This window comes from Urocampus carinirostris, chromosome 7, assembly GCF_059441175.1.
Source record: "Urocampus carinirostris isolate Australia breed hairy pipefish chromosome 7, RoL_Ucar_1.0, whole genome shotgun sequence".
Lineage (NCBI taxonomy): Eukaryota > Metazoa > Chordata > Actinopteri > Syngnathiformes > Syngnathidae > Urocampus > Urocampus carinirostris.
The window spans coordinates 32,451,723-32,479,120 of NC_142355.1; the positions used below are offsets into that span (position 1 = coordinate 32,451,723).

Below are 27,398 nucleotides of genomic sequence, written 5' to 3' on the forward strand. Positions count from 1 at the left end.
TCCGTATCAGACTGGGGCAGTATAGGATGAATTTTAGCAATGTTGCAAAGGTGGAAATACCAAATTTAGATTTAGACATAGAATTGTAGGTAGTGCAGTTAAGATTTTTTATCATTTATCTATTTGAAATCAAATATTGGTACGGCTAAAGAAAAGGTAGAGAGAAAGAAAATCTGACTCTGTGGTGCTGGTCAGTTCCTTGTTGACCAGGGCGGTCTGCAGGATGCCCTCTCGCTTCTGTTTGGACCACAACAACAGAAGGTTCAATTGGAGACCCCAAGGTCAAACTACGTCCGATGAGGCGGGGGAGGGACGCGCCTCACCTTGACAACCACCACTCGGACGGAAACGTGCTCTGGCAGCCGGATGGCCGCCTGGAAGTGGATGGCCAGTGACACCAGAAGATACACGATGGACACCAGGTTCTTCGAGTGGATAGCTAGGGGAACATGCACAAAGTAAAATTAATTCTGGATAATTGCATTTGTGCAGAGGAAGGTCAAATGGGTCGATATTATTTAAACTACGTAATTAATCACGATTTGTGTGTGTTTGTATGGGATTTACAGGCTTTGAAATGTCTGAACCGATTCTCATAGAAATTTACAGCAATGTACTTTAGGCCTTTGCAAGTCTCTTTAGCTAGGTTTCGTCCATAAACATCTGCTATATTTTGTATGTTTAAGGTTTATATAAGTATGTTTAAGGCGTGTATAAGTAACCTGTGTTGTTTGTACGAAAAATAAACATTTCATGAAATAATATGCTCTATAAAGATAAATAAAATAGAGTTTGACTTACTTTTGGAAGATGTGATTCAAGTGGCTGAAAAAAAGCGTTCAGACCATTTTCTCAACCGCATCAAGCTTTCTTGTTCCACTTTTGTTTCGAAAGAAACGGCTCGCCTCTACTTTACTTAGCTTCCGGCGCCGTCACGAATGGCAGCCACTCCAGCAAGCTCCCGTGTATTTTCGCTACTTTTGTGATTTATTTATTTGTTTAGTTATTTTGCTGCATAATGCAGTAAGATCCAATGTAGGTGGTGTGGTTTAATGTGGGCCTTTACTCTGCCGGGTGGAGTTAAAGAGCCTCATGGCATGAGGAAGAAAAGAACTCTTCAGTCTGTCCGTAGTACAAGACAGTGACAGCAGTCTGTCACTGAAACTGCTCTTCTGTCCGGAGATAATGCTGTGAAGCGGATGCGATGGATTGTCCATGATTGACCTCAGCTTTTTCAGTGCCTGTCTCTCAGCTGCTGTTGTTAGGCTGTCCAGCTCTTTGCCCACAACAGAGCTCGCTTTCCTAGCCAGTTTATTGAGACGAGAGGCATCCTTCTTCTTGATGCTGCCTCCCCAACACGCTGCCGCATAGAAGAGGGCGCTTGCCACTACTGTCTCATAGAATATTTTCAGGAGCTTTTTGCAGATGTTGAAGGAGGCCAGCCTTCTGAGGAAGTAAAGTCGGCTTTGCCCTTTCCTACATAGAGCTTCTGTGTTGGCAGTCCAGTCCAGTTTGTTGTCCAGCTGCACACCCAGGTATTTGTAGGTCTGGACAAATTCTACACATTCTCCCTTGATGGTTACAGGAACCGGGTGAGTTCTGGTTCTCCTGAAGTCCACCACCATCTCTCTGGTCTTGGTGGTGTTTAGGTGCAGGTGGTTTGCGTCGCTCCATCGGACAAAGTCCTGAATCAATTTCCTGTACTCCTCCTCCTGCCCGTTTCTGATACATCCCACGATCGCAGTGTCATCGGCAAACTTTTGCACATGGCAGGACTCAGAGTTGTACTTAAAGTCCGATGTATATAGAATGAATAGGAACGGAGAGAGAACGGTCCCCTGCGGAGATCCTGTGCTGCTAACCACGGTGTCCGATGTACAGCCCCCCTGTTTCACATACTGCGGTCTGCCTGTCAGGTAGTCAGTAATCCATTCTACAAGGTGTGAGCTAACTCCCATCTCTGTCAATTTCCTACTCAGTAGCAGAGGCTGTATGGTATTGAAGGCACTAGAGAAGTCCAAAAATGTAATCCTCACAGCCCCCTTCGCCCTATCCAGGTGAGAGAGGGATCGGTGTAACATGTATAATATAGCATCCTCCACTCCCACCTTCTCCTGGTAAGCAAATTGCAGTGGGTCGATGGCGTGACGGACCTGTAGCCTCAGGTGGTGCAGCAGCAGCCGCTCCATGGTCTTCATCACATGTGATGTCAGGGCGACTGGCCTGAAGTCGTTGAGTTCCTCTGGTCTTGATTTCTTTGGGACTGGGATGATGCAGGATGTTTTCCACAGCTGAGGGACCCTCCCCTGTTCAAGGCTCAGGTTGAAGATGCGCTGTAGAGGGTCTCCCAGCTCAGACGCACAGGCTTTCAGCAGTCGGGGGGATATTCCATCCGGACCAGCTGCCTTGCTGGTTCGTAGCCTTCTCAGCTCCCCACACACCTGGGCTGAAGTTATTTTTAGTGGGGGGATGTCTTCCATGCTAGTGTGCAGAGGGGGAGGGGGAAGGACAGCTGCACAACTCAGGGGTGAGGATGAGGCGGAGTGGTCAAACCTGTTGAAAAAGTTGTTCAACTGGTTGACTCGCCCCACATCTATATCCACAGCCACTCCCTGCTTGGTGCTGCAGCCAGTAATTGTTTTCATCCCTTCCCACACCTCCTTCATGTTGTTGTTCAGCAGCTTTTTCTCCAACTTCCTCCTGTACTGCTCCTTCCCTTTCCGGAGCTGGACTTTGAGCTCCTTCTGTACTCGTTTTAGCTCCTGATGATCACCATTTTTAAAGGCCCTCTTCTTTTGGTTCAGAAGGCACTTGATGTCTCTCGTGATCCAGGGCTTGTTGTTGGCATAGCAGCGTACAGTCTTTGTCGGAACAACATTGTCCATGCAGAACTTAATGTAGTCAGTAGTGCAGTTTGCCATCTCCTCAATGTCACCACTGCTGGACCCTAGCAGGACATCCCAGTCCGTACATCCAAAGCAGTCTCTCAGAGCCTGCTCTGCCTCGGTGGACCATTTTCTAAATGAGCGTGTGGTTGTTGGTAGCCTCCTCACTCTTGGTTTGTACTGTGGTTTAAGCAGAATGAGGTTGTGGTCTCCTTTTCCAAGGGCAGGCAGTGGTTTAGCGCTGTATGCATTTTTTATATTCGCATACAGAAGGTCAATAGTCCTATTTCCCCTGGTCTTGCAGTTCACATACTGGACGAAAGAGGGCAGTGTCTTATCAAGAGTCACGTGGTTGAAGTCCCCTGAGATTAACATTGCAGCCTCCGGGTGTTGTGTCTGGAGTTTTGCCACCGCGGAGTGGATGACGTCACACGCTACTTCCGCATCAGCGCGCGGTGGGATGTAAACAATGACAGCAATGGCGTGTCCGAACTCTCTGGGCATGTAATAGGGACGGAGACTTACAGCCAAAAGTTCGACATCACGGCAGCAGATAGAAATCTTGGTTTTTACATGCCCGGGGTTACACCACCTCGAGTTCACGTAGATAGCCAGTCCCCCTCCTTTGCGCTTCCCACTGACTTTTGTCCCTCTGTCAGCCCGAACAGCGCAGAAGCCGTTTAGCGCGATGTTAGCGTCCGTGATGCTAGGCGTGAGCCACGTTTCCGTAAAGCAAAGCAAGCTGCACTCCCTGTATGCTTTGATGTCTTTCACAAGCACAGCCAGTTCGTCGATCTTATTCGGTAGGGAGTTGACATTCCCCATGATTATGGACGGTACCGTGGGCTTATATCGCCACTTCGCCGCTAGCCGCTTAGCCTTTACTTTAGCACCGGCTCTGCAACCCCGGTAGGGTCGCCTTACCTCGGTAGGTAAAAAAGGGACCGTGCCGGCTCGAGAGTTCCTCAGGTCGAGGAGTAGGTTTCTTGAATATACGTATTTTTGCGAGTTGAAACCCATATCCATAGGATAGAAAGTAATCCAAGTGTTGCAAGGCACTGATAAAGTAAGCAAACTGTAGCACTATTTAGTTAATCTATATAACATGCTAAAGTGGGCATTCGCACGTCACACTGGGTATTTGTATATTGTTTTTCTTCTCAGGGATGCTGCTGGAAATGTGAATTTCCCTTAGGGGATGAATAAAGTATCTATCTATCTATCTATCTATCTACACTTTACACCAACCATATTGAACGGATGCACAAGATATTAACGATAAAAACTTCAAAGTTCTTAACGCGCTGGAGATACAGTATAGAAATTTTATACACAAACCAGGAAAAGGAGCGGATTTCTTCTTCGGGGTGGATGCTGGGTGAGCTCTCACGGCTCCACTCATCAGGAGTGGCGGAAAGAAGCACTACAGTACTGTCCTCTACACGGAAAAAAGTGCGCAATACAAAATCTAACAGCAATGTCCGGATATTTTTCAAAATCCCGGAAAAAATGTTCGCATTTATCGTTTGACGTAAGTCAAATGGTCATAAGTAGGGGAGGCTATGTATAGATAACATTTTCAAGGACAAAAAATACAGTAAAAATAAAAAATATATATTCATCTTTTAATGAGTTCATTAAAGTTAATTTTGTTTTTTTGTTGATCAGTCCTGACTATTTTTGATGATTTTTTTCCTTTCATTGTTTTATATTTGCTCGGTTATTTTCTCAGTTTTTTGTTTGGTGTTGAAAAGTCTGGTAACATTTTAAGGACAGACAAATGCAGTTAAATAGAAAAAACATAAATTATAATAAACTATTTCTGAGAATTTTTCTTGTTGTTGTGAATTTTTATTTTTATTTCTACTGTATACTAGACGATTCATTTTTAATCTTCTATTGTTTATGTCGTTTCAAAAGCCTGGGTAAAATAAAATTAATATACGGTAAAATAAAATAAAAATTATATATATTTCCGAGTCCATTTTTTGAACTATATTTTTTCCCATTTCTAATGAATAATTTAGTTTTTTTTTTGTTCTTTATTTTTATATTTTGCCCCTTATGTTATGATTACTGATGTGACTCAGCTGTGCCTGCTCATTTGGCGCCACCTGCCGTGGGTTCTGATTGGCTCCTTGTCACTATTTGAACTCAATCCTGTCAATCCCCTGTTGTCAGTGCGTCTGCGAACCTCTGTTTTTCAAGGCAAGCCGTTTTCGACCCCTGACTCCCGCCTGTCCTGTTTTTGCCCCCGTTGGTCTCTACGAATTGTTTTGATCTCGACCACGTCTGCTCTCCCGTCCCGAATTATGACCCGTTTTTGATCCCGAACACGTCTGCTCTCCCATCCCGGCTTACAACCCGTTTCTGACCCCGTCCACGTTTTTGCTCTCCGGTCCCGGCTATCGATCTGTTTTTCCGTCCCTGACACCACCATCGCTCGCTACGGAAGATCCACTTCCGTGTTCGGATCACAATCCGAGTACGAGAGCGACTTGCTTCCCGCGCCTAGGGGACACCGGATCATGGGCGCAGCCCTTCCTCGTTCCTTCAATAAAACTTGTGGTAAATGCCACGTAAGTGGGTCATGTTTCCGTTCTGGTCTCTGACACCTTATTCTTTTCAATTCATAACTGATTTTAGGGTAAAAATGCAGGAAAATGGATAACAAAGTAGCAACATTATCTATTGATGATTGATATTTTTGCCACTTTAAAGAAATATTTTTTTGGTCCTATTTTATTTTATTTTAGAATGTTTTTTCTAAATTTTTAACTCACTAATAAAAGATTTGGAAAATACAATATTAAGTATAAAATATGGACAAAATATGGTGAAATTACAAAAAGAAAGCTTTCCAGTTTTTAGTTTTGTTTACTGTCTGTCCCCGTGTGCCCTGCAATTGGCTGGCAACCAGTTCAGGGTGTCCCCTGCCCACTGCCCAATGGTTGCTGGGATGGGCTCCAGCACCCCCGCGACCCTACTGAGGATAAGCGGTGCAGCTAATGAGATGAGATGAGATGAGATGTATGAAAGGCCAGACCAAACGTTGAGTCGGTCCCCGGCCCGCGAGCCGTAGTTTGGGAACCGCTGGAGAATAATAATAATAATAATAATAATTTCCTTTGTATTGTCATTCTTTGTAACAATGTACACAGAACGAAATGTCGATACACCTGACCCGTTGTAGCGAGTCGGTGCAGCCGCAGCCAGAGGGCGCCGCCATTATACCAATTAGGTATGTGTCGGTCGAGGCGTGAACCAGCGACCTCCCAGTCTCAAAGCCGGCACACTACCATCTAGGCTAAGAGGATAGATTTAACGTTTGGAATTCAAGTTAATCTGGCTCGCCTGGTATCCTCTGAACATTTTTCTTCCATTTGTTTGCCAAGATTTCTTTTTTTTTTTTTTCGATACACGTAGCAGCAAGATGTCATATAAATATCTCAGCGACCTGCTATTTTTCTCAAATTTGTTCGGGTGGTGTGCAGATGGTGTGGCGGTTTCAGGAATGTGGACGTTTCTCCCCCCCACATCTGTTCCACAGGCGAATGTGTTGAATGACAAACCCATTCTGTTGTACAGCACAGCGTTGGTGGTATAGTGGTGAGCATAGCTGCCTTCCAAGCAGTTGACCCGGGTTCGATTCCCGGCCAACGCATCTCCTTTTGGCATTCTCCGCAACTACCTATTTTGCTGGCAGTAAATTTCTAAATTCCTGAAAGTGTAACTGGCATTTCCTGTGTTTATTAAGGACAAAACTTACAATCCACGCTCCATTCGATGGACCAGCCGTGAGGACGGAGAACCTCATTGACAGCCTCCAGAACCGTCTGCAGCTTTTGCTTCTGTCCGATCTCCGACTGGGTCACCTCCGCCACGTTCAGTTTACGGCCCGACAGCTTTTCTGTGAGCAGAAAGAAGGATACTTTCAAAATGTGACTAAAACAGGGGTTTCTAAACGTTCTCCTGTGAGGGCCACACAACTTTTACCTTCTCTGATGAGGGACCAGGGTCAGTTTGGAATAGAAAAGCGCAAAGAGTGCAGGAGTCAAGTCATGTTTATTTGTGACACCTTTAATTACAAAGAGTCTCAAAGGGCTGCACAGGCCACAGATTATTGCAAATCACAGACTATTATGAAACCATCCCCTGATCTAAAACCTACATGAGGGCAAGGAAAAACTCAAAAACCTCAACATGAGGAAAATGAAGAAACCTTGAGAAGGGACAGCACATGAGGTCATCCCCCTTCCAGGATGACCAGGATGCAATAGATGTTGCACTAACAAACAATACAATTAAAAATAAAATATAGCACCCACATTTGTTTCAAATGTTTTCCAGAAAGCCACAACCGAACAACCCTTCTAGATTTTTCACGGAACAAAACTTTCAAAATAAACGATAACACCATTCATGAAATGAATAATAACCAAATAACGCGGAAAAAAAGTTAAGAAAAAACACAAAACTCTCAGTTGTGCTATGTAAGACCTTCGCAGGTGCAAGTTTAGCTTAGTTATCAGAGTACTGGACCACTAGTGGTGTAGATGACTTGGGAAAAGGCAGTAGATTTTGTCGCATTATAACACTATTTTTAGTCACAGTACCAGAAACGAGTAATAACTTTCTCGTGAGTTTCACATGTTATAATGACAATAAATTTGTCACTTACAATATACAGAATAGAATAGAATAGAATAGAATAGAATAGAATAGAATAGAATAGAATAGAATAGAATAGAATAAGATCATTTATTATTACTGCAACATGTCAATACACAATGACATTAACTTTCCTCTATGGTAGCAAAATAAGTGTGATAATGTCATAAAACCCAGTGCCTTCTCACATGTTATCTATATCATAAGTAGTTCAGTGGTATGAGTTCTGCTCCTCTCGCCGCTGTGACGTGGGTCCGTTACAACAAGAAATACGCAGCTAGACTAAATTTATCTTTAGGTTAATCAAACTTCTCTCTGGTATGTTCGAATGAACCATATATTGGCCGGGAATCGAAGCCAAGTCAACTGCTTGGAAGGCAGCTATGCTCACCACTATACCACTAACGCTATCAGATTCCAGTCTGTGTTTCTGTGTAGCAAAGACTTGTATTTGGCCACCAGACGTCGCTGTATTGTATTGTGTAACCAAAACGAGTATTCAAATACAAACTAAACACTCAAAATGACCAGAAGACAACATTTTTTTCCCCATTTTTAGCAAGCTATTTGATTTTTTCTGGTACGCGTAGCAGTAAGATGTCGTACAAATATTGATTTAGTTTCTGAAATTGCGTGTTTAATTAACCCTAGGACGCAATTTATAGTACATGCTGTCCCTTTATTGGCCTGGATTCGAACCCAAAATAAATGCTTGGAAGGCAGTTTTATACTCAGCATTATATCACCAACGCTTGCATACAGAAGCCCCCTATAGGGGACAATGTGCAGTGACCACTAGATGTGAAAGGTGTAATCAGTGCAACCAAAACGAGTGCTAGAAATCACAACGAAGAATACAAACTAAGGAGACTCAAAGTGCCCAGAAAGCACAATATTTCATGTCTATGTTCAGTGAGCCTCATATCATATAAGATAAATCAAAATTAATCGAGTATTCAAAAACATTGTCGTTATTATGAAAGTCAAGGCATTTTTGCTTGACATTTAAATCGATATTATCTTGTGTTGTGTAATGATTTTTTTTTACCACTGAGAGGCGCTAAATAAATACGTACTGATTCATCTCTCATTCTCAGGATTCCCGAAAAGCATCCATGCGTTGGCCGAGTCAACTACGCCAATATCCAAAAAACGCTCAAGATAAATTGATTTCTTCAAAATCTACAAATAAAAAAAAAATTGTACTAATTTAATGAATTGTTTATATATGTTTACATGATATGTCTTATATTATAAATGTTTTTATAAGCGGAAATGTTAACAAAAAATTAGTTTCGCACTTAAGCAAAACACACCCTAGTGTTATGATTATAATTCACAATTTCTCAGGCTTAAAGAATTTGATTTCATGTAAAAGGACCAAAATAATTAAATGAATAGTACTAACAATTATTTTACAGGAAAAAAAAACATAATTTGAATTTGTTTTTAATTAAAACTGAAACTTTATATTTGAACCTTAAAAGAGAAAGAAAGATAATTAATACAAATATTATTAAAATGATAACAATGTATAATATAATAATTAGAAGTTTTGTTCTGAAGAGGGAAAATGACCAAAAAGGGGTACATTTCATTATGAAATCAATCCTAATTTATGAAATCAAATAAAAATATGTGTTCTGATCTTTTCGGTCTTGGTTTCGACCTTGATCAGTGACAGGTGAAGGACACTATGGGGGGCCCAAAAAAGCATGAAAATGATTAATGGGCGCTGCTGGCAACTCACCAAAAAGCTTTTGCAGCACTTGTCCGTCGTAGCAGTCCTCTTCCAAGTCCTTCACAATGATTCTGTCCTCCTCTAGCTCACTGTTGATCCAGTCGATCAGAACCTGGACAGCAGGAAGAAAAAGTCAACACACCCCTGACATAATATCCGAGAAAAAAATCAATTATTTCCGGAGCGAATTCAAATAACCAACTTTTAACTTCAACTTTTATCTTTATCTATATCTCTTTATAAAAATGTTATATGCAAAACAGCACAGATGAAATTGCTTCCTCTTTCCTATGTTCCAAAAATGCAATACAGAGGACACAATATACCAATAACAAAAACGTTTAAAAAATATATGAAACATAAAATATATCAGGTCTAGAAAAAAATGTGTAACTTCCATGCTGCAGTTGCACAAGAGTTCTTTTTTAAGTATTGGAAGGTATTTTTTTCTATTAGTTGCTGGTATTTTGGACCATTCCTCCATGCAGATCTCCTCTAGAGCAGTGATGTTTTGGGGCTGTTGTTGACTTTCATTTCCCTCCATAGATTTTCTACAGGGTTGAATCCTGGAAACTGGCTAAACAGCTCCATGACCTTGAAATGCTTCTTAGGAAGCCACTCCTTGATTTCCCTCTTCAATGCCTTTGCTGAAGGAAAGAGATATTCACCCAAAATCTCCCAATACATTGCCCCACCTTTTCTTGACACTGATAAGTCATCCTGGTCCCTTTTTAGAAAAACAGCCCCGAAGCTTGATGTTTCCAGAAGGTATGGTGTTCTATGGATGCAATTCAGTATTCTTTCTCCTCCAAACATGAGAACTCTTGTTTCCACTAAAACATTTTACTTTGGCTTATTCTGACCATAACACATTCTCCCAGTCCTCTTTGTGCAGCCCTTTGAGACTCCTTGTAATAAAGGGCTATACAAATAAACTTGACTATTAAGAGTGTGTTAACGATGCCCAACTAAGTTCAAAGAGCCTTTATATATTTTTTTCCACCCTGCCTTTGTGCTTTTATCATACTTTTACCCTCGGTGTTCCTGCAAAAGAGCGCATTACGATGGAGGAAAGGTTGCATGGAGGATGGGGGGGAAAGAGTGCAAAAGCGCATATGCTCACAGTTTTCTTTTATTCTCGGATGAAAACGGTGAAAGTAAGAAAATGACTATTTCAAATACAGTCCAGATGCCAAACTAAAACACCCAAACGGATGAAAAAGGAAGAGTTTGTTCGAGACTATTACAGACTATCATTACACCATCCTATGATCTAAAACCTACATGAGGGTAAGGAAAAACCCCAAACCTCCTGTGATTAAGAGCTATACAAAAAAACATAAATCGACTTGAGTGTATCAAGGAATTTCACATATTTGCACGTGCAGCAAAAGGAGCTTGAGAGGAGCTGAAATGATGATTTCAGCCAAAAAATGTCATGATTACCTAAGTGGAGCCACCTGGGGTAATCATCTGGCGCACTGGAATGCGCTTCCTGATTGGTTCATGTTCCCTTTTTAAGCAGGCTACACCGAGACCTCTTCGTCTGAGGATTACTTTTTACCCCGTTTGACTCGCCTGGTTTTCTTGTGTCTTTTTGACTTGTTACCTGATTCTGCCTGCCTCCGATCCGACCTGCTTCCGTTCCACGCTACGATCTTCTCTCCAGTCCCGATAAACTCGACCTGCTTCCGTCCCACGCTACGATTGGCTACGTGTCCCGAAGTTGTCTTCTCGGTGCTGCTGCTGACGTTCGACGGTCATCGCGTCTCCCGCTAACCCTGTACGCTTCCCCAAATAAAAGACTTGTAACGAACGCTCTGGGGTCTCCTGCTCTGTTCTAGTCCGCCCTGACAAAAAATGGCATCAGCAAGTAGAATATTTTGAAGTGACAGTGTGTAACAATATACCACTCAAGGTCGATGTAGCTTAGAATAGAGCTCAGGCATATCTCAAAGAAATATATCAAGGAAACCCCAAAGATACCATTTAAAAATAATGCAAAACATATTTCATCGGATCATCAAGGACGAAATTCATCCATGAATGCTAGTGTTAATCCCTCGGAGCTAAAACAGAATTCACCAAGCAGCGCCTTGCATGTCTGCATGGCTGCTATTGGTGTGTGAGTGAGTCAAGTCAAGTCACATTTATTTATATAGCCCTTAATCACAAACAATGATTACAATTACACAATTGCACAATTACCTGATCTTAAACCAGTGTGTGTGAATGGGTAAGTGTGAACACATTGTAGCGCTAGAAAAATGCAGACCATTTACCATTTAATTCACCCAGAGTGGCAGAAAAGAGCCAAAAAGCTGGAGTTGGTGAGAGCTGGTGCAAGTAGTTAAATCTAACCCTGAATCAAGGATGCATGAGAAGTTGTGGAAGGCAACAAGAACAAGAACAATAGCTATAGCTTTGCAGCCAAGTGGCTAACATGGAATCAAATCCCGTTGTATCAAATATTGTGCAAAAGTGGTCAGCGATCGTTTTTGACCGACTCAAATATGCATTACCATAAAACCTTGTGTATAACGTGCATCCAAACTTTGAGTTTTTTTCTGGGTATAATAAACTGTAGCGAATATGGGAGGTAAATACATTATTCTAACAAACAATTTTTTGACCATCGAATGAAAGAGTTTTTTTTTTCTTTTTTTTTTTTTCAAAACTCGGCTCCCTCTTTTGGAGCACAACGTACATTTTTAGATCATTATGTCAGGAAAACGGATGAAAAACCTAGTTTAGTTAGTCTGAAGGATGGCTACACACACTTTAGGTGAATTGTTTTTACCGTTTTGACAGTTCAATATACCTTAAACAAGACACACACTCTTGGATTTATGGAATTTTCTTTTAATAAAAGCTTGAATAGAACACAAAACTGTCACTCACCAGGAAAGGAGACCCAATTGTGTTTGTTTTACTCAGTTTTATTTAGAAGTAGGGAAGGACTTGCACCCGCGATCTGGGGATTGTCGGTCACGGGTAGTTTTGAAAAAAGAAAAAGAAAAAAGAAACTCGGCTCTTTCATTCGATGGTCAAAAAATTGTTTGTTAGAATAATGTATTTACCTCCCATATTCGCTACAGTTTATTATACCCAGAAAAAAACTCAAAGTTTGGATGTCGGATTGTCTGGGGATTGTCGGTCACGGTGGGAACTTCCGTGTCGAGCGCAGACAATGTCGAGAGCGAGGAAAAACAAGTCGATGGCCAGGACGCAGGAGCAAAAACGTAAACGGGTCCAGAAAAAAAGTCAGCAACGGGAATCAGACAGAACAACAGGGCAGGATAGAGTCAGGAGTCAAAAAAGTTTGCCTGGCGTGTTGTGTAGGTTCACAGACGTTCCGACAAATGCTGACAGGAAAGCAGGGGTTTTAAAAAGAGGAAGCAGCCAATCAGCGTTCGCGGTTGTTCGGCCCAATGGAGCAGACTCAGGTGCCCCGCATCAAAACAATCATAAGAAAATAAAACCAAGACAACTAGAAGATGAGAACTAGAACTGGCACCATGTGGATAGACAACAACGTTGGCTTGATTATTACGTTACTGTATTTTGATGGAATTCCCCATTTTACGTCACACCAATACCAATACCTAGCAATAACGAGATCTTCTGTGAAGTTCTGCGTCGATGAAGATGACGGCTTAGTCTCTATGTCCTCGGCTGTAGAGCAATGAGGAATCACGATAGGCTTGAGAGCCAGTTGGGACGAGGACCACAGAATGCAGGGTGTTGAGGCAGAAGTGGACTGCTGGTGGCTTGAGGCTTCTCTCATGTTGCTGGCTTTGCTTTACCGGTTTGGCCGCTAGCTTGGCTGCTAACTTGGAAAGGTTCTCTGGCTGCTTGTTGAGCTGAGACTTAGTCAGGAGCGGCCAAGGTTTTGTTTCAGTTCTTCTTGTTAGGATATGCCCTCCTCCCGGTCAAATTCAGACTGCCTTTACACGGTGAGACGCGTAGCAGCTATCAGTTCTGGTCTCCAGGGAGGGGCGGACCCCTGTGGTGGAGTGGTCACGGCAACCTTTGATGCGCAAATGCAAACTAACTTCCCTCTCCCCAACCTCACATTCCACCAGTATTAGTCAGATTACATCTATGTGATTGACTTCAAACACAGTATTCACCTCACATGTTTTGACATTGTTTAATCATTTTCTGACATTGCAAAACGAGATTCTGACCAAAGCTTAAATAATCAACAAAGGTCTGCGTTACACACAAATAACTATGGTATTATGGAACCACAAGGGGTGCTGCATAATACACACTCGGGCTTTAACATACCTTGAGCAAATCTTTGAACTTGGGGTCTTCTCTTGATGTCGGGTCCAACATGATCCTCTCTGCGTTCTCCTCTGGCAAAGACCATGTATTTTATGTATGCTGTACAGCATATAATATATATTCATTCATTCTTTCATTTATTTATTTGTCTGCTTACCTAGCAGAGTGTCTTCGGGATGGACGTTGGTTCCGGAAGGAAGCATTGGAGCATTGATTGCATTTTTGCCTTCTTCGTGGAGATCGCTCACTAGTCGCGAAACAAAACACAGACACAAAAAACTCCTCAATTAAAGATGCACTTTTAAGTGCATCCATCGTTACATTGTAATTAAAGATTTTTAATTGGAGACAAAAAAAGCGTTGGTTTGCCATTCTTTTACTGTATATTATTGCTTCTGCTTTTGCTTCAAATTCCCTGCCCCCCAAGGATTCTTTCGAAAAAACCCTGCGAGAGAGACACTTGCTCACTCTTTCCACTGATCACATGAAGTTCCAACAACATCTTTATCTCTTTGTGTTCCTGTTTGAAACAAAAGCTTTTGGAATTCATCAAAAAACAAAGTGTAGCTGTAGAAGGAGGGAATAAGTAAAAATTACAGTCAATTCTACCAGAGTCACAATTTAGGTTGCCACAAAATTGTACTTATCTACAGAAAAGGAACCAGAATCGGGTATGGGCACAGAAACAGAACAACAAAAGTCTAAAAGTCTTCTAGGATCTTGAGAATTGAAAGATATAAAAGTTACTCTAACACAGGCGTGGCTACAAATGCCTGCTACATAATGATGAAACAGGAAACATGAAAGTAGAAAGTCGCGGGATATCTTGGACCATAATTTATATTGCATTAAACGTAAACATAAAATAAAACAACCTGGGATATGTGTGTCATGATGACTCATTCCTTTCACCTGTGCCGGCTCGTTTGGTACCAGCTGCTCCTGGCTACCTGATTGGTTACCCGTCCTACTTAAACTCAGTCCTTTCACTCGCCGTTTGTCAGTCCGTCAGCGAACCTCTGTTTTCACAAGGCAAGTGTATTTTGTCACCCGTTTTCCACTTGTCCGTTCCTGATTTCCCTGTTCGTGTCCTGATATGACCTATTTTTTGACCCCAACCACGTTTTGATCTCCCGTCCCGGCTAATTACCTGTTTTTCCGTCTAACTACGCTACTATCTCCCGCTCCGGAAGATCCACTTCTGCATTCGGAATATGTTCCGTTCCCGCGAGCAGCTCTCTTCCCGCGTCCAGCGAGCACCGGATCGCGGGTGCTGCCTTTCCTCCATATTTCAATAAACTTGTGATTAATGTTACGCATCTAGGTCCTACTTCTGTTCTGGTCGTGACAATGTGGGAATACCAACAGGTTTTAACTGAAAAAAATAAAATAAAAGAACATACTCCCTCTTGGATAGAACGACTACCAACACCAACAAGCTCTAACACAGGGGTCCGGAATCGTTTTGACTCAAAGAGCCATAAGAGCAAAAATAGTTTTCTTTTTTTTCTGGAGAGGAAACCACACCATATATTTTATTACAACATATAACAAAAAACGCTAAATCCAAGCTAATTCTTTAGTGCATTTTAATTCACTATGTGAATACTTATGCCAGAGCAAAATAAATACTAATTAAAATTGTCTCATTTTTCTGTCATTTTTGTCCTAAATTATGATTTCAAAATAAGGTGTAGGCAAAGTTATTTTGTAAAAATGTCACAAAATACTGCAGTAGTGGATACCAACATATTTACTTTCAGTGCAGTCGACGCCGTACTGTGTATAGCTCCGCCCATTCATACCGCTCACCCAATCAAATTGCTCTACATTCTTTGCTAGAGCTTCCTGGTAAAACATTTGTTTTGGGTTAAAGCTTGTTCTGTAGCTTCTTATCGCAAAGTGTTTCAACAGCGAAGATGGATTGTTTAATAAGCTTCCATATAAAGGATTATTTAGCGATTCATGCAACAAGGGGTCTGTTGGTGTGACACCTTGACTCCAAACTGTAGTTAAAATTGTGTTCAATATATACGCAATAGACCGTTCTAATCATCTTTCAGCATTATTTCAATCAAAACTTCTCGAAGCAATGTATACAAAAGTTGCAATACTACAATATCATGTCCTTATGAAAATAGCCACATATGGCTCACAGGCCACAGGTTCCCCACCCTTGTTCTAACAGAACAAAACATGGAAGGAAAATGCCATGAGAAATATTCCCTCACATAGACAGTACCTCAACGCGGATACCATGAAGACAAGACCATGACAACGCCGCAACACTAACTCGCTGTAGCCGAACAAAACATGAAAGGTGGGGATGCCGGAAACATACTCACACGTGGTCAGAACAACATAATCTTCCAACAACAATCAGCTCTAAAATAACAAAACTTGACAGGGAGTTGACCTAATAAATATTCCCGGACGTGAACAGTACCAAAACAAGAGTTCCATAATATACACTTCTACGAATAAAAAGCAACCCCGGTGATATTATATTTGTCAAAATTCAGAGCAGTGTTGGAGAATAAGTCACAAAATTAAGCTGAACCAAAAAAATAGCATTTCAGTTATTTCAAGGTTTATACTTAAGAAATTAAGTGACACCAATCTTATCTCAGTGAGGCAGGCCCACTAATTTCTAAAATGTTGTTGAGTGTCATCTGCATAGCAATGGAAATTAGTATTTTACTAGCGGATTATATCACGTAGCGGAAGCATATCGATACTGAAAAGGAGGAGGCCAAGGACTGAGCCCTGTTGAACACCACAGGTCATACTAAAAGGCTCAGAGGTCATATCACTGTATATCTAACACCACGCATCCTATCTGAGAGATAGGATCTCGTGGGCGAAAATGTTCACAGAACGCCAAGAGCAAAGTGGCCAAAAGGCTACTGTCATCATCTAGTCAAATGTTGATTTTATTTTGGTCCAAATTTATCTTATACTAGGTCAACATTACTGGCAGGCCAGATATGATTAATTTAATGACAATGGCCGCGGGCCAGTAAAAATTTGATCACGGGCCGTAACTGGCCCCTAGGCCGGACTTTGGACAGACGTAATATAAAGCAATTCCAACTTGAAAGCTCTCCACTCCACATTTGCTATCTGCCGCTGCAGTCTCTTTTAGCCCGGAATCTCCTCATGGATCAACATAATTACAGAGCAGAGTTGCTGTATTTCATCCTAATTGCGCCGCTTCCTCCCCCGTGGCCCGTGTGCCCGCGTTACGCCCAACCTGCATCAAAGACTTGGAACTCGCATCAAAAAAAAGACAAATTTGGTGACGTCATGTAAAAAACCAGAAGCCACTTTAACATGCGTGAAGAAAAAACTCTTGAAAGGAAGTACCTGTTTTCTTTCTTTTGGTCCCACAAAGCAGCCCCGACATGTTGAAGTCCCAATGCAAGTGAGTGTAAAAACGCTGCAAGTGCACGCAACGTACAGTGGATATGCGCGTCGATATATGCAAGTGTGCGTAAAATGGGTTGCACAGAAATGGGGGGGCGTGTTTATTTCTGTCACAAACCTCCTCCCCACCTCAGAGGTCCAGTTACTGGAGATGTTTGTGTGTATCTGTTTGTGAACATGATACTTTATGAGTACCAGTTTCAATTTGAGGGGACATTTCTGCCGGATGAAGTGGACCCCGGGATACGACATGAATCCGATCAGAGGTGGGGATCGCATAGTAAAATTTAACAGGTAATGAACTCAAGCTGGTAAATTGGAGTTAGAGGGTGGATGCAGAAGAGACGGTGGATTAAAAAAGGGAAAAAAATTAAAACATCCACTTTAGAGGTTTAGTATGCTCTTAGACGATTTCCTTCTTATTTAAAAAATGTAATCTGATCATCGATTGGTCAAGTCCATGCAACTTACAGAGGGTACGAAAAAATGTTATTGCGGGAGAGTATTCAGCCAGTGAATTTTCAGAAATTTAATGTTTCAGTAAGACAAACCAAAAGAAGACCAATAGCTGAATCCTATAGGGGACTTTATTGTCCAATCGTAACAGTTACCATGGCGCCAAATTGGCCCCGCCCGTGTGGCGGGAGCTGCGGCTCATTGACGGATTGGCTTTCCATATATTTAAGCTCAGTGCTCTCATTTTTCCTTTGTCAGTCCATCAACGAACCTCTGCCCCGCAAGACGTGGGTTTAGACTCGGTCCTGTTTCCTGTTGGCATTCCCTGTCCAGTATTGTTCCCGTTTATTTTGGTCCTGTTTAAATAGGTTTCCAGTTTCGTTCCCGTCTATTTTTGTCCTGTTTATTATTCTCTCCAGTTTTTGTTACCGTCTAGTTTGTCCTGTTTATTTTCGATAGCCTGTTTTATTATCTATCCTGTCTGTCCCGTCCTGTCCGGTATCGACCCCATCTGTCCGATATCAACTCAGGCAATTGGTATCGATCTCGTCGGCCTCTGGCTTCCTATCATTTCACGCCAGACTGCTGCCTAACGTGCATGACTCCCCATTTCCCGTAAAATAAAAGGCTTGTGTGATTAACGTCATGCATTTGGGTCCTGATCCGGTTGTGGTTCATGACATAATTTTTTTTGTACAGCCCTTTCCAGGCAATTGAAGTGCTATAAAAATAAATCTGATTTGATTTGATAGACAACTACATACACAAACAAAATGATTTGTTATTTATTGTATTTCATATCCTAAAGTATCCCATGGGTCGACTGAACTTTATTTTATAATTAGTTGTGATTGCTTCAGCAAGGCACGACTACATTGCCAAGTGCTGTAAGCACAGGGCAATGTAGTTGTGCTTGTGCATATTATTCTTATTATATCTATCTTCTTCCGCCGAATTTCAACGGAAAACTCCTCCCAGAGCTTTTGGAGTAGCCCAACGATTCATATACCAAAAATTCCGGCCTGATCAGGACTCTTGTGCGACAATATCGATAAGCGATACGACTTGCGGGGCCCCGGAGACCAAAAAAAGTCCCCACTCGACAGCAGAGGTTGTTTTCAGGTGTGTGTTTTGTTTAGACACTTTAATTGTTTTGAGGCCACCTTTTTGTATTTTTTTGTTTGTTTGTTACTTTGAATTTGGGTTTGTTAGTAAACATCATCCTTTTTGTCTTGAGCACACCTGCCTAGGTTCTTGCTTTCCCTGTCAGGACCAGAACGTAAACAGGACCCACTTGCGTGACGTTTACCACAAGTTTTATTGAAAGAGAGAGGAAGGGCTGCGCCCACGATCCGGTGTTCGTTAAGCATGGAAGCAAGTCGCTCTCGCAATTGGATTGTGATCCGATCACGGAAGTGGATCTTCCGTAGTGAGCGATGGCGGTGTCAGAGGCGGAAAACAGGTCGGTAGCCGCAAATAATATTTGAACAATTACTCCAACAGATATTACCATGACTAAGCTTTTGGAGTATAAATCAAAATATGAATTATATTCAATATCTATTAAATTTGAAGTAAATGGGATTAAAAAAAGGAATGTAATTAAATGTTTTCAATTCAAGAAATTATTACAGTAAAAATTAACATCTTAATTAAGCGTAAAACTATTAAAAATGAAGAACTGTGCCCCGTCATTGAGACAACACTGCACATAGAAATTTCCGCACATAACTGAAGCGTTTAATCTTCCCCAGAAGCAAAATTCCACACCGTTTTTCCAGCCGAATGCCGAGGTCAGCAAAAACCTCGCCGCGTTTTTTTTTAAACGAAGCTTTTAATACGTCTTACTAGCTGCAGGCAATCAATCAGATTTTGACTCCATTACCGCTAACGCAATTACGCTAATTCAATCCAGGACAGAGCCAGCAACAGAGATGGAAGGACGCTATCCCTTTTTATATATTTATATCTATTTCTGGGAACGTGTTTACAATGTGTATTTTTATTAAGAAATATATCTCCTTTTAGTAAGTTAAGTCCATGAAAATACTACATGACTTGTCCACTAGGGGGCAGTGTATCAATTTGAAACTGTAAAAGAGAAAAGGATAATCCGTACTACATAATAGTACACAGTAGGGCCCCGACATTAATCTCCTCTGAGGTGGGGATGGTGAAAACGATGTACCTCCAAACTGCCGGTAACCCATATAAAACATTTGAACAACAAAATAATGTATCGTAAGTATCATCTGTAATTCACATGTATATGATTAAACAACATTCTAAATAAATATACACATAAAAGACAAATGAATAATTATTTACATTTGGTGTGAAATGACTTGAGCCGGTACAGTAGAGTTGTCAATGGATGCATAAGGAAAGAAGACAGCATACCAGTATAGAAAGCAGTTTTAACACATCCATTTGCAAGAATTGCCATATCCTTCCTTCCTTCCTTCCTTCCTTCCTTCCTTCCTTCCTTCCTTCCTTCCTTCCTTCCTTCCTTCCTTCCTTCCTTCCTTCCTTCCTTCCTTCCTTCCTTCCTTCCTTCCTTCCCTCCTTTCTTTCCTTCTTTCTTTCTTTCTCCTCATTCTCAATAACTATCCAGATAGTTTATTGGTTACAGCCATATTTCTTAGCAAGGCTATTCATGCATGCATATTATCCATATTTCTTGATAATGGCAAGCAGCATTTCCATGGTTATGTTTTTGCTTCTCTCTTTAGCATCAATGCAAATCTTGAGACTCTTAGCTAATGCATACAAATAAGTATGTAAGTGAGGAAATAATACAGTATTGTGTTGCTTTACAGGAAGAGAAAGAAAGGCATTGTGGGAGGTCATTCAGCCAATAGCAAAGCAACATTTTCATGATGTCGTGACACAAACCAATAGCGGAGTAGTATTACATATGACGATGACCAATAGCAGACAGGCGTCTGAGAAAATTAACTCACCAGGGCTGAAAAAAAATTTCCAGACCAAAAATGATGTAAGGGACATTAGCCTACTGTATGTTGTCACGGTTGCCAATTGTCCTCACTTGGGCCTGCCCGTTTGGCGCCAGCTGCGGCTCGTTGCCTGATTGGCCTCCCTCCTATTTAAACTCAGTGGTCTCATCCACTCCTTGTCAGTCCGTCAACGAACCTCTGCACTTGCAGGACGTGTATTTTGACTCTGTCCGGTATCCTGCTTGTGTATCCAGTATCCTGTATCGATCCCGCCTGTCTCGTCCTGTCCGGAATCTTGCTCCAGTCACCAGCAACCGGTATCAATCCTGTCAGTCTCATCCTGTTTGGTATCTTGCTCCAGTCTCCAGTATCCGGTATCAATCCTGTCTGTCTCGTCCTGTCCGGAGTCTTGCTCCGGTATCGATCCCGTGTGTCTCGTGCTGTCCGGTATCTTGCTCCAGTCTCCGACAACCGGTATCAATCCCGTCTGTCTCGTCCTGTCCGGTAATTTGCTCCAGTAACGATCCCTTTGGTCTCGTCCTGTGCGCTATCTTGCTCCAGCATCCGGTATCAATCCTGTCGGTCTCGTCCTGTCCGGTATCTTGCTCCAGTATCCAGTATACGGTATTGATCCCGTCTGTCCTGTCCGGTTTCGATCTCGTCTGCCCCTGGCTTCCTGTTTTCCCGCGGCTGACTTCTCTGTCTCATTTCGTCCACCCAGCGATCGCCGAATCACTGGAGTTTGTGTTCACGCGCATAACTGCCACATTCCCGTAAAATAAAGCTTATGTGAAAACGTTACACGTCTGGGTCCACTGTCTGTTCGGGTTCTGACATCTGTTGCTTCTTCAAAGAGGATAAAGGATATATACTAGTGAGTGTTGGTTATTACAGTACATAAATATGAAAAATATGACAAAATATACTGTACCCATATAATCAATTATAATTTGATATTCAATTTACTTTGAAAGGTATAGAGTAAGCCCCCATTAGAGCGCCTTGACGGGGTTGATCTGTGGGCGACAGTTAGCTGGTGGAGGATATGAATAAATAGGCGACAGACTGTCTCTTAAATATAGCAAAGGTTATTTACAACAACGTGAGACTGGCGGAGGAACACAAGCTAACAGATGACAGTCAGGAGGGGTGCAGGGGGGGTTACGCATATTTGTATAGTGAGGTATGCAGTGGGTAAAGGGTGGGGGGAGCATGAATATGGCAGACACAATAGGGCAGGGGTCTCGATCTCAATTTACCTGGGGGCTGCCGGGGCTAGGGTCTGGGTAAAGTTGAGACGAATCGGGTTTTCCACATAAAAATATTAGGGAAAATCATTGCACTGTTTTCAAATATCTTTTAAAAAGGTTTTACTCAAAGTATTACATGAACCAATTAAAGGATAGTGTGCCCCCTAGTGGACAATGTCATTCATTAAAAAAGAGAGTATTCATATAAATAATAATAATAATAATTTCCTTGTATTGTCATTCTGTGTAACAATGTACACAGAACGAAATGTCGATAGTTAGTAAAAATAAAGTACCCTCATATAAGGTGGCTTGTTTTTGAATACTCGTAGGTGGAGAAGTTTCTATTTATTTTACATGATGTGAGCCTAACCCCCAGGGAGATGACATAATTGTCCGCCATCTTGCTGCTTGATCCCTCCCAAAAATATTTTCAATCTAGGTAATTAAATATTATGGTTATTACACATTAAAACATTTAAAAAACACATTTTAAACCGATTTATAATCATAGAACAGCATACATATTTTTATTATTATTATTTTCTTTTTCTAAAGTTTGTGCGCCTTGTGTAACTGTCAGGACCAGAATGGAGACAGGACCCAATTGTGTTACGTTTCGCACAAGTTTTATTGGGGGAAAGAGAAAGGGCTGCGCCCACAATCCGGTGTTCGCTGGACGCGGGAAGCAAGTCGCTCTTGTGCTCGGATGGTGCTCGGAACGCGGAAGTGGACCTTCCGTAGCGAGTGATGGCGGTGTCAGGGACGGAAAAACAGGTTGGTAGCCCGGAATGGGAGAGCAAGGCGTGGTCGGGGTCAGAAGCGAGTCGTAAGCCAGAACGGGAGAGCAGACGTTGTCAGGATCAAAACAGGTCAAAGCCGGAGACAAACGGCAGCAAAAAACGGGACAGGTAGGAGTCAGGGTCGAAAAAGGCTTGCTTAGTGTTCACTGAGGTTCGCAGACGGACTGACAAAGGGGACAGACGGGACTGGGTTCAAATACTGACAGGGACCAATCAGAACCCGCGGCAGTTGGCGCCAAATGAGTAGGCACAGCTGAGTCCAATCAGTAATCATGACAGTAACAAGATCAGACTTGGCACTGGCACTCCAGGATGAACACGCAATAAAATAAATAAACGAGAAAAATAGGAATGTTAGGATTGATAAAAGTAATAGACTCGTCTAAATTATATATTCACGGTTCACGGATCCCTTAAACTCCAAAGTCGGCGGGGCACCACAGTGGTGTGTCTTGGGCAAGTACAGCCTGGTAGCAACCATCCCTCTCCAGGCTGTTTTTTTTGGTTAGGGGTTTGCTCCTCAATATTAAACTGATAGTGCTGGTTTCCATGGTTACCAGTAGCAGGAGAAGCCACTTGATGTGACTCAGATACAGCACCTTCATCCTCTGGTCTCAGTTATTTTGGGGTAAAGTGGATCCCACTCTTTAGAGCCAGAGCTCAGCATTGACGGGCAGCAACGTATAAATCATTGTGGAAATACTATTTCCCTTCTCAAGGATTCTTATTTTCCTCATGCTGATGTTTTTCAGTTAATCCTTACCCTCATGTATGTTTTAGATCAGGGGATGGTGTCTTAGCAGTGCAGCCCTTTGAGAGTTCTCCTGATTTAGGGCTATATAAATAAACATGACTTGACTTATTAGTATAACTATGACTTCCGCTAACAACCCAAGCTAAACCTAGCTCCTCACCAACATACAAAGCTTTCTGTCAATTTCTAGGCTCCATTTTTGGGCTGCAACTTGCTAAGGCAACTCAGAAACAAAAAAATTTTACAGCCATCAATTTTGGAAAATTTTACATGGATATATGTCACGGTTGCCATGGCACCCAATTGGCCCCGCCCGTGTGGCGCCAGCTGTGGCTCATTGGCAGATTGGCTTTCCAACTATTTAAGCTTAGTGCTCTAATTTTTCCTTTGTCAGTCCGTCAACGAACCACTGCCCCGCAAGACATGGGTTTTGACTCAGTCCTGTTTCCTGTTGGCATTTCCTGTCCGGTATTGTTCCCGTATATTTTTGTCCTGTTTATTATTTTCTCCAGTTTTCGTTCCCGTCTAGATTTTCCTGTTTATTTTCGATATCCTGTTTCATTATCTATCCTGTCTGTCCCGTCCTGTCCGGTATCGACCCCATCTGTCCGATAGCAACTCTGGCAATTGGTATCGATCTTGTCGGCCTCTGGCTTCCTATCATTTCACGCCAGACTGCTGCCCAACGTGCATGACTCCCCATTTCCCGTAAAATAAGAGGCTTGTGTGAGTAACGTCACGAGTTTAGGTCCTGATCCTGTTCTGTTTCACGACAGATGAAAATATTTAAATATGAGAATTAGGGGAATAATAGACAAAATAATAGGGGGAAATAACAACTACGCTTACGCAAGTCATCAGTTTAGCGCTAAGCTATTACAAAACTATAGTAGAGTAATTTATAATGATAAATATCATGATATGATATACAGTAATACAATATTTATAGTAACAATGCTTTAATAAAGTCATAGTTTCTGATTCATTGATCCCATATATGAAGAATACCCAGGGTACGGCGTTTTTTCATTCCCCCACGTTACAGCATTTCCCCCACCATACGACATCAACAACACACCATTTTGCTGCGGGGACGTCATTTAAGACGCTCGCATGCTATTGGTGTGCCTCGCGGTATGCAATTGGCTGTACCTCGTTCTACAATGCTCTCAGTTCAGTTCAGAATCTTGTGCAACAAACTTGGAATTGTGGGTGGCGAGACTTGCTTTGATGCTAAAGGGAGAAGCAAATACATGATAACCATGCAAATGAAGTTTGCATCCACCCACTGTATCAAGTCAAGTCACATCTCAGCTAAAAGTAAATTTATAGGTATATCTGTTTTTAATAATATTCAATCATTTATGGGGATATTACATACGAGTAGTACTTAATATGATTTATATTGTTTGATATGTATATCCAGTTTTAATGTTTACCCTGGCGTGCTGAGGGTTTGAAACCAATTTCCCACTTCCCAACGAATTAATTTTGTATCCTGGGGGTCTACTGTCAGGACCAGAACAAAAACAGGACCCAATTCTGTCACGAGAGGGACCGGACCAGAACAGAGGCAGGAAGGATTAACTAATTTGCGTTAACGATCAGGACTTTTATTTAGCAAAATAAAAGTCGTCCAACACTCATGGGACAAAACAAACAAAAACAGGCTTTACAGGCAAACAGGATCTCCGACTAGGAATACTAACAAAACAGGCTTTAACTAAAAACGTGCAAACACAGGTTTCCTCCAGACAGACCGAACAGAATAATGCAGAACAGAAAACGCAATGAACCAGCACCCGCAATACCCACAACCCACCCTTAAGAAGCAAACGCGCAAATTAGGCGATATGCTTCAACTGGTGCCCAGGGGGCGGGGCCAGCCGGTTGCCACGGCGACCATGCTGGCCATGACAAATTCCGTTACGTTTCTCACAAGTTTTATTGAAGGGGAGAGGATGGGCTGCGCCCACGATCAGGTGTTCGCCGGGTGCGGGAATCAAGTCGCTCTTGTACTTGGATTGTGATCCAAACACGGAAATGGATCTTCCGTACCAAGCGATGCCGGTGTCAGAGACGGAAAAATGTGTCGAAGCCACAGACAGATGGGAGCAATAACGGGACAGGTAGAAGTCAGGGTCGAAAAAGGCTTGCCTAGTATATACTGAGGTTCGCAGACGGACTGACAACAGGGTATTGACAGGACTGGGTTCAAATAGTGACAGGGAGCCAATCAGAACCTGCGGCAGTTAGCGCCAAATGAGCGGGTACAGGTGATTCACATCAGTAATCATGACAGTCCACAGTACAAAGAAATTAAGCAAGCATTAAAATTTCATAAAAAATAATTGAACTTACTATTTTCAGTCATCATCGCAGTGCAAGCGAGAAACAACAAGTGTACGTGACATCATCAGGATGTGACTGCCGGTTCCTTATAAAGCAATTCCTGGATGTGACGGGCGAGTCGTATGCCTTGTCACAACAAATACACACTTCCTGTCTGTTAACCCTCAAAATGTCTGCAAGCTAGGACAGTTGAAATTGCGATAGCGTGGAAAAAATGCTGACGTGACAAATGACTTTGCTGTAAAAGTTGCGCAATTTTTCCTGATGCGTGGTTGGGGTGTTTCCTCTTGAATCTGAGTCGCCACGCCCGATAAAAAGCCACAAGAGACACGAGAAGACGTTTCATTTGGAAATTTGTGTAAAGCCTAAAATGGAGGATACACTAAGTATACTTCGCAATTGGATGTGTGCATGTTACTTGTAAAGTGTTCAAATATTTAAATGTACTAATACCTTGGCTAAGAAATCACTCGTTCTCATCAAGTGGCATTATATTAGGTGTACGGCTGTCATACTGATGTGACTCAGCTGTGCTGTGTGAATACTAGGCAAGCCTTTTTTGACCCTGACTCCCACTTGTCCTATTTTTGCTCCCGTCTGTCTCCGGCCACAACCTGTTTTGCTCCTGACCACGTCTGTACTTTTGGCCCGGCTTACGACCTCTTTTTGTCCCCGACTACGTCTACTCTACCATTCTGGCTTACGAGTCGCTTCCGACCCCGACCACGCCCTGTCCCGGCTACCGACCCGTTTTTTTCCGTCCCTGACACCGCCATCGATCGCTACGGAAAATCCACTTCCGCGTTCGGAGCACAGTCCGAGTACGAGACCGACTTGCTTCTCGCGTCCAGCGAACACCAGATCGTGGGCGCAGCCCTTTCTCTTTCCTCCAATAAAACTTGTGAGAAACGTAACCCAAGTAGGTCCTGTTTCCGTTCTGGTCCTGACAACGGCTGCTTTCATAATCGATGAATTGGTCGATTATTGTTTTGATTAATCGATGAATCGGATTTCGTAATTACATTTTTAATTTTCTCCTCTTTATACAAATAAAAAAGTACTGGACTAATAGAAATACAGTGCACAAAACAACAGAATACAGTATACTGTAGTATAAAACAAATCCAAGTGGTTGTCAATTAACTTGACAATAAACCAAAATGCATACCAATGTATCCACCGTATCCAAAAGATCACATTACATCTGAACTTATTGTACAAAACAAAACAAAATTTGAACATTCATGCCAATTTTGTTTGTAATAATGAAATATTCAATAATAAAAATCTATTTTTATAAAAACAGTTCGTTGTCGTTCTCTGCCTGTTTTAGCTGTACACATGAATAGCTATAATGAATAAAATATATATACAAATCTTAATACAGAGAAGGGAAAAAAGATTTGAAAAAAAGGAAGATAGATTTTTTTCAAAAATAGTCTTGACGTCCTCTGCCGAACTAATGTGGTGCTACAACTCTTAGCGAGACCCTCTTTTTTTGCATTTTAGTGGCTCATAAATCACGTGATACAACAAATCAATGATCTAATTAGTAGCTAACGCTTTTCATAATCCATTTTAATCGATTTTATCGATTAGTTGTTGCAGCCCTGTTTTAGCTGAACACATGAGTAGCTATAATGAATAGAACAAATATATAAATCCTAATCCAGAGAAGAGGAAACTCTATCGGGTGAATGTAATGTTAGGCCAATTACCATTGCTCCGCTCCCAAAGATTTGGTTCTCGAACCACCAATCACTTGCCTAGTACAGAAATAATTGATCTGGCATGATTACCGATGTGAATC

At 41.9% G+C, this 27,398-nt stretch overlaps 1 protein-coding gene and 1 non-coding gene across 4 annotated transcripts in view; one reads left to right on the plus strand and one right to left on the minus strand.

Moving 5' to 3' along the window:
- parvb (parvin, beta) overlaps positions 1–27,398 on the minus strand; it is a 41,637-nt gene that overhangs the window by 10,783 nt on the left and 3,456 nt on the right. Inside the window, exons 1-7 of one of the 3 annotated variants that reach the window (XM_088340586.1) lie at positions 25,598–25,709; positions 13,748–13,837; positions 13,591–13,661; positions 9,307–9,409; positions 6,655–6,795; positions 324–439; positions 179–237 (exon numbers count right to left, since the gene is read on the minus strand). In XM_088340586.1, coding sequence (XP_088196712.1) covers positions 179–237; positions 324–439; positions 6,655–6,795; positions 9,307–9,409; positions 13,591–13,661; positions 13,748–13,837; positions 25,598–25,613 — 596 coding nt within the window. In that variant the 5' untranslated portion in view covers positions 25,614–25,709. Of the gene's footprint in view, positions 1–178; positions 238–323; positions 440–6,654; positions 6,796–9,306; positions 9,410–13,590; positions 13,662–13,747; positions 13,838–16,956; positions 17,064–25,597; positions 25,710–27,398 lie in introns of those variants that run through there. The other 2 variants (XM_088340585.1, XM_088340584.1) reach the window with 2 other exon arrangements.
- trnag-ucc (transfer RNA glycine (anticodon UCC)) lies at positions 6,478–6,549 on the plus strand. The gene has a single exon. It is a non-coding gene; the product is annotated as a tRNA-Gly (tRNA).